At 40.5% G+C, this 12,479-nt stretch overlaps 1 protein-coding gene across 3 annotated transcripts in view; it reads left to right on the top strand.

Moving 5' to 3' along the window:
* The first annotated feature begins 2,845 nt into the window (after positions 1-2,845).
* The window catches only part of LOC311059501 (myoferlin-like), a 48,914-nt gene continuing 39,280 nt past the window's right edge, over positions 2,846-12,479 (top strand). For 2 of the 3 annotated variants that reach the window (XM_084077502.1, XM_084077500.1), the window contains exons 1-6: positions 2,847-3,064; positions 3,977-4,032; positions 4,763-4,854; positions 11,511-11,619; positions 11,739-11,832; positions 12,235-12,395. In XM_084077502.1, coding sequence (XP_083933628.1) covers positions 2,977-3,064; positions 3,977-4,032; positions 4,763-4,854; positions 11,511-11,619; positions 11,739-11,832; positions 12,235-12,395 — 600 coding nt within the window. In that variant the 5' untranslated portion in view covers positions 2,847-2,976. Of the gene's footprint in view, positions 3,065-3,976; positions 4,033-4,762; positions 4,855-11,510; positions 11,620-11,738; positions 11,833-12,234; positions 12,396-12,479 lie in introns of all 3 variants that reach the window. The other variant, XM_084077501.1, reaches the window with a different exon arrangement.

Raw genomic sequence — 12,479 nt, 5'->3', positions numbered from 1 at the left:
ATAAACAAACCCGATATGCCCATATATAGGCATGTCACTATGACTCAGACATAACCATAAACAAACCTGATACGCCCATATACAGCATGTCACTATGACTCAGACATAACCATAAACAAAACCGATATTCCCATACAGTATTTAGGCATATATGGAGATCCGGTTGTCCAGAGCCACAGATCTGACCACTATGGCCATATATGGTCATATGGGACCGACTGACTTCAAATTCGGTACGGGCATCGGCAAGGACTTGAGGGAGTGCGGTGCCCGCCACGGTGCCACCGAGTTGTCATTCATTACTTTCATTGCATTCAAAGGATGATTTCCAAGCCCAATGGAAAATCATCAAATATAATGATCCCAGAATTGACCAGCTCGTGGCGGATGAGATATTTGGTACGATCACTCATTCCTGTTTTGTCATGAAAGGTTGCCTGGGATTTGACCTTTTCAGGTGTTTCAAAAAATACTAAAACAAAAAAACGTGACACATCAGATATGTGGTATTCATAATAACATTTAAAAAATAATTCTGGGTATTTCTGTCAGTCTATGCTTGGATATTGAGATTATGAAACATTGACATCATTTCTTTTAAATTAGTGTTGAACTGAATGAAACATTAGTATAGATTCACATGAATCAAGATAAATGTATTTTTGAATATAGGCCCACCGGTAACTACAATTTTTATTTGCAGCCACCTAAGGCACTCTTTCAGGGCAGTTTTGAAGGAGAGTAGGGTTTTACACCACTTTTGGTTAGGACATTCCACATTTTTGTTGCATAGCAGGAGAACGAATTCAACCCCTTGTTTGTGCCATAATCTGGGTTGGACGTGATCAGAGAGCATTTGCATGCAGCTTGCTTTTCAATTCGCATACAGGAGAAACATTAAACTACTTCCCAGTGGTGAAGGTAGACACAGATGAGATGATGAGACAAAATGTGTTGAGGGAGTCTCCTCAGAGTATGGGATTTTGGTGCCCTCCAGTGGCTGAATTAAATTACATTTCCGTCTGGGGTAGGTTGTTTGTTCGATCCTAAATAACCACTAGATGGAAGCAAAGCTGTACTTTTTTAGTACAGTAATTTGAGACAGGATAATAATCCGTGATTTGCTTTAGAGTGGAATGAATATCGAAGCGTACTGCCAGTAGGCCTACGCTTCGATATTATTTTCAACCCAGTACGGTACTGGGTTGAAAATACAGGACACAACCTCTTCTAATAAATACTGAGTGTCCTGAAGATTTGCAGTGAACACAGAAATATCGGAGACATCAGTGGCTAACCTGAAATGTAAGGCTTAGACGCTACCCATCAGAGGAGGAAACGTCATGGTACATTGATCTATTCATCTAAGAATGATTTGTTTCCTATGTGGATTTCTATTTCTCAACAACTCCTTGTCGGCATGTTATAGCTAGGGGGTGGCAGCCATAGATATAGAAACGTATATACCTCATTGGCCGCTGCAGTTCATTGGAGCGACCTGTATCCGTTATATTATACCTCTATGCCTGTATCGCGGCCGCCATATTAGAGGGGGCACGCTTCCTGACTCCTGAGTCCTGGCCAATCACAGCGCGTCTTTTCCGGGACTATTTAAAATCTAGTAGTATAAAACATTGGTTCTCAAAGTGGGGTCCGGGGACCCCCAGGGGTCCTTGAGGGAGTTCCAGGGGGTCCCCAGCTAAATGATGGGTAGTAGGAACCAAATGGACCCTTATGGGTCTGTCTGTAACTCTGAGAGTGTATAAATGGATGGAACCAAATGGACTGTAACGGGTCCATTTGGTTCCATTTGTACACTCTCAGAGTTAAATTAACATTGATTTTACAATATGAATTGGGGTCCCAGAGATAGAAATTCCATTAAATGTGGGTCTGTTGTTGCCTTATGCACGTCAAACTGGGGGGGGTCCTTTAATTACAATGATTGAGAATCACTGCTAGAGCCGTACAAATCTTCTCTTATGGGGGTCCCTGGCTTATCTTTACAAATGGGGGTCCGCGGGCTAATAAGTGTCAATTTGGGGGTCCTTGACATGAAAATGTTTGAGAACCACTGGTATAAAATAATCCCGTTGTATTTTTATACAACTAGATTCTGCAAAGTCTCGGGAAAGACGCGCTGTGATTGGCCAGTAGTAAGGGAGCGTGCCCCCTCTAATGTGGCGGCCGCGATACAGACGCCCCAGAGTCGAAGGAGGCTTCTACCTTTATTTGTCTATGGTGGAAGCATTGTAGCAGGGCGCTGCCAGCAGTGGTGTAAAGTAACTAATTACATGTACTCAATTACTGTACTTAAGTACAAATTTTCAGTACTTCTACTCCACCACATCTCAGAGGCAAATGTTGTACTTTTACTCCACTACAAGTATTTGAAAACTCAAGTAGTTAAGTTACTTTGTAAATGTAAATTTGTATTATTATTACAAAACACACATAACCACTTCAGCCCTATATCGGCCATTTGAAAATAGCCGATCTACAAGCTCACAACGCATTGTGAGCTTGCAGGTGTGTTATTTTCAAAAGATTTGGATACATTTTATACATTTGAAAACTTGTGAAATTCTGCACAATGAGTACGTTCTACTTTTAGTACTTTAAGTACATTTTGATATTAATATTTTTGTACTTTTTTACTCAAGTACATTTTGAATTCCGGACTTTTACTTGCAATAAGAGTATTTCTACATCGCAGTATTGATACTTTTACTTAACTAAATGTGAGTACTTTTTTCCACCACTGGCTGCCAGTCAGGATAATTCGACTCTCGTGACCCGCCCTCTTTTCCCCTAAATGACACCCTTTGAGACTGTGAGCTATTTCCTCCACTTTCCTGCCCGTTGGCTTCAGTGATGGGGCGGCAGTGAGGATGCTGCCGCACAGCTTGTGGAATGACTTGAGACAGTTTTAAAGTCCACTGATTTTGTAGTTTTTAGGCTATTTATTTTTCCACAATGCTGCGAGTTGTAGTAGAATCCGCCAAGGCACTGCCTAAGAAGAGTTTTAGTAGCCCTGATCCCATCACATCTATCATTTTCAAAGGTAAGAGAGACTGAGTTTTGTCTAAATGTAATACTAGGCTACTACTCCAGGTAATTATCCCTTTGTGTTCCATTCAAACCAGTGTCCGGGTGCATGCTGGAAGGCTGGCTTTGCTACACGCTCAAACGAGCCTTAATTAGTGTAATTGGTAACACCTGTGGAGGAAGTAATTATATAGGCTAACTTAATTGTCAATATGACTGCCGTCAAAAAGTTCTGTCGGCGACTATGGGGGTCGGGGAAGTAGGCAAAATGCAAGAGTTGTGGCGTTTTGTATGATAGACAACGTCCATCTACATGTTACAAAACGGGTAATAATCATATTTATACATGGGATAAATTAAAGTTCATTTTAATGCATTTTTAAAGATGAAAACGGCAAAGAGTTGGCCCCATACGACTAGGTCTGTAGCCTATCTACTGTACTACTCAGTCTCTGACCCTCCTTTAGTAAATGAACTGAGCCACATAGAGCTCTGAAATCGAGTTGTTGAGAAATAACTTTCCGTCTTGTCATGGACTTGAGCAGAGGTTGGTGGACACTGCCTGCTGCCTCCTGACAAGATTGCCATGTAACTGGTAAACATGTAATTTGGACCAAACCAAATTCCATTTGCACACTCAGAGTCGGAGCTAGACTACAGAGCTGTTGTCCATTTAACAGGTCCTGGACCCCACTTTGAGAAACAGTGATGTAACTCACCTGGATGGGATGCTGTGTTACTACTGTATGCAATTTGATAGAACTGCACATTAAGGCGTCACCCACCTTGCCCAGACAGATCAAATTATATAATTACCTGAGTGTTTTGCATGGATGTCAAATCATGTACCAACGAGAAACTGACAGTAGCCTACAGTAGGCTATAGGCTTTCATGTTTGGTTTTCACAAAAATGCATTACACTTTCAGATGAAAAGAAGAAAACCAAATCAATTGACAGTGAGGTGAACCCAGTGTGGAATGAGGTAATCTTTACACACACACACACACACACACACACACACACACACACACACACACCAAGTGAACCTTATGCATTCCACCAAAGACAAATTGATTTGTCATGTTTAATCCAATGATTCCAAGATATAACTTGACTTCCCTGTAAATGGGATATATGTATGTTTACATAATCTACTCTATGATTAACCGTGGGGATGTGATATGATACTCACTGTCCTGTACAAAATTATTAATTGCATTTGTCTTTATCTAGCAAGGTTAATAAGGCCTCTGGTCGTAATCACATTTAAATACAGAATCTCTTTCTAAAAAGACGACTTGTGTCAATAACAGTCCTGTCATGGAATGTTTGTAGGGTGGTGAGGGACACGCCACCATGTTGGAGGAAAATGTGGTTTCTTTTCCCCCTGATAATACAAATATCCATCATTGGTGGTACAGTGTTCACATTACAGGGTAGATCAGGGAAGAATAGATGCGTACATGCTACTAGGCTAGTCCCTTGTACCTACAAGTATATTCCTTATTGCCGGCTAATTCACAATTCACCATACAACAGTGTCACTCAATGAAAATAACTGATTTCTGATTTCTTTACTTGACAATCAGTTATTTGTGACAAGCGGTGCAGTCAGACGACACATTTTGTTCAAGAGGCAAAATATAAGCATTAGAGGCATCTGTGTATCCATAGCTGATGGGCTGTTTGTCTCCTGTCGTTATGCCTTACAGGTGCTTGAGTTTGATCTGAAAGGCTCTGCGTTGGACTCTTCCTCCTACATCGACGTCGTTGTGAAAGACTATGAAACTATTGGGAAAGATAAGTGAGTATAAGACCCCCCACAACTTGAGCCCTTTAAATCCACTGCCTGGCTACTGGAGTTGCTTTCACCTGATGAAATAGAAGTGTTGTAAGAGAGACACACTCTGGGCCCCACCTCATGAATCACACTGCAAACCTTTTCTTAAGTGTGTGTGTGTGTGTGTGTGTGTGTGTGTGTGTGTGTGTGTGTGTGTGTGTGTGTGTGTGTGTGTGTGTGTGTGTGTGTGTGTGTGTGTGTGAGAGAAGCCAGCAGGACAACAAGGTGAATGAATCAACTTCAGAATTAAGTTACAGAAGTATCACTTTTTTCTTTGTCATTTCTTCACCATTCATTTCTTGCTGAGTATCTGCAGGTGTAACTTATTTATCTGTGCCAATTTCCCACCAAATAACAGCACTTACAATCAGTGGTGGACAGTAGAGTAAATGTACTTGAGTACTGTACTTAAGTACATATTCTGAGGATCTGTACTTTACTTGAGTATTATATATATTTTTATACATTGGAAAACTTGTGCAATGGGACATTCTGCATAATGAGTACTTTATACTTTTGGTACTTTAACTACATTTTGTGTGCTATAAAGTTAAAAAAGAAAAACAAGAAATTACCCAAAGCCTATTTTTCAGCATTAGTTGTATAAAAAAAGGTTTTCGCTAATAACATTTATGATAGGCCAATATCGTCCGGATGACGAATATATCAGTCAGGCACGTGCTAATATAACAATACATACCAAAGTCCCCTTCGGTCACCTCTTTTCACTGTGACTTTATACCTTTATCACCTACAATGCCACAGTAATGTTTAAGGCAAATGATACGTTTGGATAGGCACTTCAAGCCAATATTTGAGTCCTGTTGCTAATACAGAGAGGCTGGTTGTCTTGCTTCCCGGTGCACCCGGTCTCTCTATAACCCACGCCCTGCCTGCTTGCCATGCTGAGACTTGTACGGGCTGAGTGGGCAAGAGCTGGGATCCTGGTTAGACAACAATGAATGAATGGCTTAAGCACTGTTTGTCTTCCCTTCTCTCTATCGCTCTCCGGCATGAGTATGACTGTGACGGAGGAAAGGAAAACATTCAGAACGAGGGGGAGAGCCAGAATGGATGGCTTTGAAATATGAGAGAATATGTTGAGGCTTTTGACCAGACTCCATGTTGGATTGTACTGTGTCTACTACATTATAAAATACTGAGTGTCCTGAAGATTTGCAGTGTACACAGAAATATCAGAGACATCAGTGTTATTAAGGCTATTGTTAAAAGTTAGCTTAATTATAAAACATTGGTCCCTGACAAAGTGTCATGGAGTGGAACAGAGTAACTCAAAAGTTGCTGTGATGCTTCAAACTCATTCACAGGCTGGTTTGTTTATTTCCACAGTGCAGTGAAGACAATCACATATGGGACCAATCTACTGTAGACCAACCACAGAGAATGTTTCCAAGGTTTTGCTAATTAGGGCGATCAAAGTCTTGTCTGCTCTAAGAACATTGAAATATATCAAAACTAGAGCGTCACATGAAGTGTGTCAAAGCGGCCATGTATATTTTCAGTTCATGCCTGTGACTACTATACCATACATTTTTACAGTATTATCCAGGGCTTGGCTCAGTCATAACTGTGGGAGGTGCTTTTCATAAGCGAATCTAGCTCATGAGTGCACATGAGTCTGCCATGTAAAGTTAGTAAAGTTTTCCACTGGGCCGGCCCAGCTGACACACTCCCTCCCTAATGATGTGAACAGGGGGGGGAGTAGAGTAGGAAGTCTCTGTCGCTCTCTGCTTGGTTTTCCCAAATAGTTTTGCAGCTGCTGTTTCTCCCCCGTAACCTTGGCAACAACACAGAAGAGTTTAAACTTGTTTAAACTGTGCTCATCGAATTTTAGAACACTACTCTCTACACTGGCCAGGAGATGGTCATAAGACTGTTTATGTTAATTGCAGTCTAGTCTCGTGCATCTCCTTTAGTCAGGAATTTGATAGTTTTCGTCAGTGAGCATCAGGTATTTGAACTGAGAGGAATGCTGATGGTATGGCAGTTGCTTACTTTTGCTGTGAAATGTGAAAGGTTAAACCTCAGAATGTCTGCCATTACTCTTAATTTCATTTTGCCAGCAGGGTTCAGACCGTGCTCATTGTAGGCTATAATGGTAGTGAATGACCTCACCAGGGCTGTCAACAAATATGACAAATTTGAACATAATAATTATGCCAAACTCATACGAATGTTTGATTGTGAAAATGTTAGTTTCAGATTAAAAAAATATATATTTATAATAATCTGTCTCATGAGCTCTTCCATGGCCCTGGCACCCTGTAACCTTGCACAGCAGCTGGCCTCGCAAGATCACAGTTCCATTTTACCCTGGTGGTGCCAGGCAGAACCTCTGCACCGAATGCACCAGGAGTCACGCACCACTTTAATTGATTCAGAATTCAAATGTAGGGTAAGCTGAAACGGGCAGTCCATGTGGCAATGATGCTAGACAGTTCCAGACCGGACTCCCCCGTAGAGAGAGTGATTCGCACTCTGAGCAATCTAAAAAGCCCTGTTTGGAATGATCCCTTGGTAAAACTTCTTTGTCATATTTTTTGGAATTGTGACTTAATTTCAACAAAAACATTACAAAAGTGTAGGCTATACTGAATGAACAGATATTGTTTCATCATTTCCCATTTCATGTTGAAGAATAGATTGTTCCATGTTTCACAGCTCACTCAAGGTGTTGCATATTCCGTAAACTTCAATTAATGGCCCTGGCATTTATTTAAGCCATTGTATTACCAACCTTATAAAAAAATCTGGTTATCTAGTATAAAGTAGGAATTACTAATTTCATCTCATGCAAGATATTTTCAGCTACATATATTACAGCCAACATGGAAAATATACATTATATAAATGGATAAGTAAATTGGCAAGTAGCAACTGAAGATATATTGTACAGAATGTAGTTCTACATTCATGCACCAGAAGGATGAACAGTATATACATAGTGCACTTAAAATAACAGTAAATATTATGTGGTGAATGATTCTGAGCTACGTAGATACAATGGAAAGAAAAACGAAATGATGCAAAGAGATTGCCCCAAAAAATACTGTGCGTGCTCAGTTGTTGACCGGATATTTAAAGTTTGAAGACAGATGGGTCCTTGTTCAGAGCTCTGATAGCTCGAGGGAAAAAACTATGAGTCTTTGAATGTCCAGCATTGCCTTTATTTCACCCGAGGCTACACATTTTTTTACTTGATATGGGAAAAATTATAATTGAAAACATATAAGTCTTTCTGACGGGCCAAGATTTGATCATCAAACTAGCGGGGACATAATTTAACAATTAATAATAATTTGACACCCCGCAATTTCATAATGTTATGGTTAGGTATGTAATTATTAGGGTTAAGGTTAGCTAGGAGATGCAGAATGAATGTAAGTCGAGCCAACATCCCTAAAAATTCACATAACCAATGTGTGTATTTGCCTTGGTGCATCATAGCTTTAGGTTAAATAACATTAAAGTGGGACATTACATGTACTCTTGAATGCTAGCGATTCTATTCTGTAATAGCTGTGATCAGGGAAGCATAACATGAGTTGCTACACACTAGACCAAGCTTGTTCACACCCTCTTATATTAACGTGAGCAAATACCTCTATCAGTTCACTCACACTCCTCCATCTCTCCAAACCAGTGAAGGGAAATGACTTGATGACAGCAGAAGGGAGTAACATTATAGATTAAAACACAGCCAAGGATATCAAGGCTGCTTGTGTTGGAAATGGAAACCCCCCTCCCTTCACAGATGGGTGATCCTAGCTATTTGGCTGACGCATACCATGGTTTCGTCATACAGGGAAACACTTGGGAAATGACGGATATAGGGGATTCAGGGGAAACCTGTCTACTTTCTGTGACAACTCTATGGAGATGGATCCCCCTGTCTGACCTGACTGTGGACACCTAACATCCTGGAGAATGGAAAAATCTATCCCAAATCTCACTTTATTTTACGCAAATAACATGGCACAGATTAGTTCACCAGCTCGGTGCTTCATTGTTTCCCTTTGTAAGGAAGGACATGGCAGTTTATTCATCAGTGGTGGAATATTTCCCATTGACTCACTAGTTTCTGAAAATGGTCACAAAGTCTGTTTTGGGTCTGTGCCTCTGTCATTTGCGTGGAAGTATTAAAAGGGCCTTTGTTCATGGTCAAAAACAACACAATGACTGTTTGAGTATTAGTCAAACAGTAGCACTGACCCTTCCCACTTTCTTAACTAATAAGTAAACAGTTCTGGCTAGTTTCTGGTTTTGTTTGTTTTTAGGGCAATATCACTGCAAGGTATGTTAGGATGCAGCTATACAACACATCCATGTCATGTTTCAGTTCAGTAATTGATTCAGTTATTAAGTTCAGAATCTGGTCCATCAGCCTGATCGATCGACAAACTAACCAACCAATCACTTATTCGAATTAGTTGGCATTAAATGACTGGGAATCAAATTAAATGGATTTACTAAGAAATGTCTCATGCATTGAGGGAACAACCCCACAGTTTCCCGAAAGCCCCTTTGCAAGAGAATGCCTGGGAAACAAGTGTTGTGGATTACTGGTCATCCCATCAGATTCTACAGTTTTTATTGGTTTTGTTTCAAACATATAACTCTGGAACAAGACATGTAAAATATATGTATTGTTGAAAAATTGTGTTAAAAAAGAAAGAAAGAGAAAAGGTCAAAGTGGAAAAGGGGAAAGAAAGAAAGGGGAAGGAGGGGAAAGATGAACCCTACTGTCTCGCCTAGTGCTCCACCCACTCAGGCCTCCTCGTTAATTGGTACCTGTAAGCTTTCGTAATAGTCAAGGAAGGGGGTCCAAATCTCCTTGAATTTTTTAACAGACCCTTCAAGTGTGTATTTGATTTTCTCTAGTTTCAAGAAATGCATAGTCCCTTTAATCCATCTGGTAAAGCTAGATGGTAAAGCTTTCATGAAAGGAGGATAAGTCTCCTCGCGGGCAAAGATGTAAAGGCTATGATTACATAGGCTTTGCCTCGTATAGAACAGGTCTCTGGTGTAAAACCAAATGGTGCACAAATCCGGTTGTGATGACTTTTTGAAACATCTTAGAGTAAGCTTTAAATATGTCAGATCAGAACTTGGTAAGATTAGGGCCTCCCATCAGATTTTATGAGGTTGCATTCCAGGTAGATGGAATCACCAAATCACACGAGAATCCCTCCCTTTAGATGCTATATTATTTACAGCTCTGGTCACTGCCAAGACAATAATGCTGTATCCATCTAATAACACTGTCTGCCCCAAAAATGTTTTGTCCAGGAAATAACACTGTTCAGGAAATGACGCTGTCTTGTCTAACCAGTAGTCCTGTGTTCAGGAAATAATATCTAGCCAATAATGCTTCACTTGACAAACAGCTTAAGAATAACTTAAGGTGATAGAAAACTTGTATCTATTTTTTATCTGATCATATTGAATTCACTGTTTATGAGGGTGGAGACAAGTGGAGACATGTCTGACTCTAATTATGTAAAGTTGCACATGAATTCTCTCTTTAACTGGTAGCTGTGGTTGGATCTATAGCTTTATCTCAAGATGCTTTGTAGTATAGTACTGGAACACTGTCAAGACTGTTATTATTTTTCTGGGTTTGTGTTCTACTCTTGGTTTTAAGTGATCAAAACGGTGTACTATGCTCATATGATCTTCCTACAGTAAGTGGCACAATTTGTATTTGATAGGTTCTGTTTTTTATAGCTTCTGTGTTGTGCTGACTGAATCTAAGTCCCTGGGTGTGTTTGGTTTGCCTCCCTGGGTAGGGTTTGTTAGCTCTGGGTGGAGTCCCTTCCTAGTGCCCCTTTTGTGGCTGTGACATTATCCAGCATGTGTGTGTGTGTGTGTGTGTGTGTGTGTGTGTGTGTGTGTGTGTGTGTGTGTGTGTGTGTGTGTGTGTGTGTGTGTGTGTGTGTGTGTGTGTGTGTGTGTGTGTGTGTGTGTGTGTGTGTCTCTCTCTCTCTCTTATCCATAATTTCAATACATTGTATTAATATTTAGTGCAACTGGAATGGTAGGACTTGTTCCCGCAGACTATGTTTTGCTAGCCTGGCATTGCCAGACTGATATGGATTCACTCACACGTTCCCCCACGATACCGATTCAAAATGCCTCAAATCATGAATGCAGTGTTTGATTGCTGTGAAATTTTTCACGCATATTCCCACTAGGTTGAGGAAGAAATGCCACCCTTTTCACATTGGCTTATTATAGCGCCACCGGCAGGCAAGTTTTTTTTATATAACTCCTACAGATTTTTGTTCAAACATCACACACATCGGTACACATTATCTCTATGGTCATGTGATCAAGACGGATCTGTCCGATTTTTCATATTCCATCCTGGTTGGCGAATTCTGAACATTGCTGGCCCACAATAACCTACCTTACCTGACAGAGACCTGTGCTCCGAGGAGCACTTTTTCCCTCATTTCACTAATTGATGGACAACCCTTACTTGAATCCATCACAGTACATACAAATAGGTATGATCATGTACTGTACACTACATAACATCTTTACAACACTCAATATTTATCTGTTTATTGATCTATATTCCGTGTTTTCCCTGGCAGGTTCCTCGGTTCTGCCAAGATCCCGTTGAGAGACCTCGCATCAGGTCGAGTGAGATCACTGCCATCCAAAAATGTGCCTTTGGTCAATGAAAGTGGTCAAAGTATCGGAGTAAGTTTCATCACTCTGTTGCTAATGTCCAACTAGTTTTCCTGCATCTTAATCCTACGATAAATATAATACATGTCATGGTAGCACAATTGATAAATCAGCGATCACTTTCTTTCCAGTCTACAATCGACCTTGTGATTGGTTATGATCCTCCAGCCAATGCTGGGTCAAACCCAAATGATCCCCAAGGAGGCAATGCCACAGTGGATGCTGGTAGGTTCCAGAGGTCGTTAAGGAAACGGCAGATTGCAGCGAAGGTTTAATGGTTTAATCAGATTAGCTCATGTTATGAATGCCATGCTCTGTAAATTGCTAATCGTCCAGGCCCTGGTCTTAAAAGAATATGGTTAAAAATGTTTGCACCACATTGAACTCTTAGCAAAATGTTGCATTTAGAATTTTAAAAAGAAATTGAAAGTTTGGCAGACAACTAAAGTTCCAGAAAGTGGCCACAAACCACTGTATTGTATATCTTGTGAAAATATGAATAACCTTCAGGTAATCCAAAATGGATAGGTTTTGAAATGGAACTCTCCATTTGTTGTAAAAATAAAAATCTAAAAATCTATTTAAGTAAGAGAAAAATACTGTATCTCTGATTTTAAAACCCCTTAGCTGGTGGTGGTGATGAGGATGGTGAGAACGTGGCAGATGGGGGTCTGGGTGGCACAACAGGGGCTCCTTCCTCCCCATGTCAGCCTCCTAACTTCAACCAGCAGCTGGCTAGGAGGTCACGGAGTCACCACACACTGACTAACAAGCCCCAGGACTTCCAGGTGAAGTTTGTTAAATTAATGCAACAGTGCTACTAGGGCTGGGCAATTAACCGGAAATATTTCAAAACAGATATTTGGAACCAA

The sequence above is a fragment of the Gymnoscopelus microlampas genome (assembly GCF_963454915.1).
Source record: "Gymnoscopelus microlampas genome assembly, chromosome: 14".
Lineage (NCBI taxonomy): Eukaryota > Metazoa > Chordata > Actinopteri > Myctophiformes > Myctophidae > Gymnoscopelus > Gymnoscopelus microlampas.
This window is presented reverse-complemented; position numbering and strand designations above follow the sequence as displayed.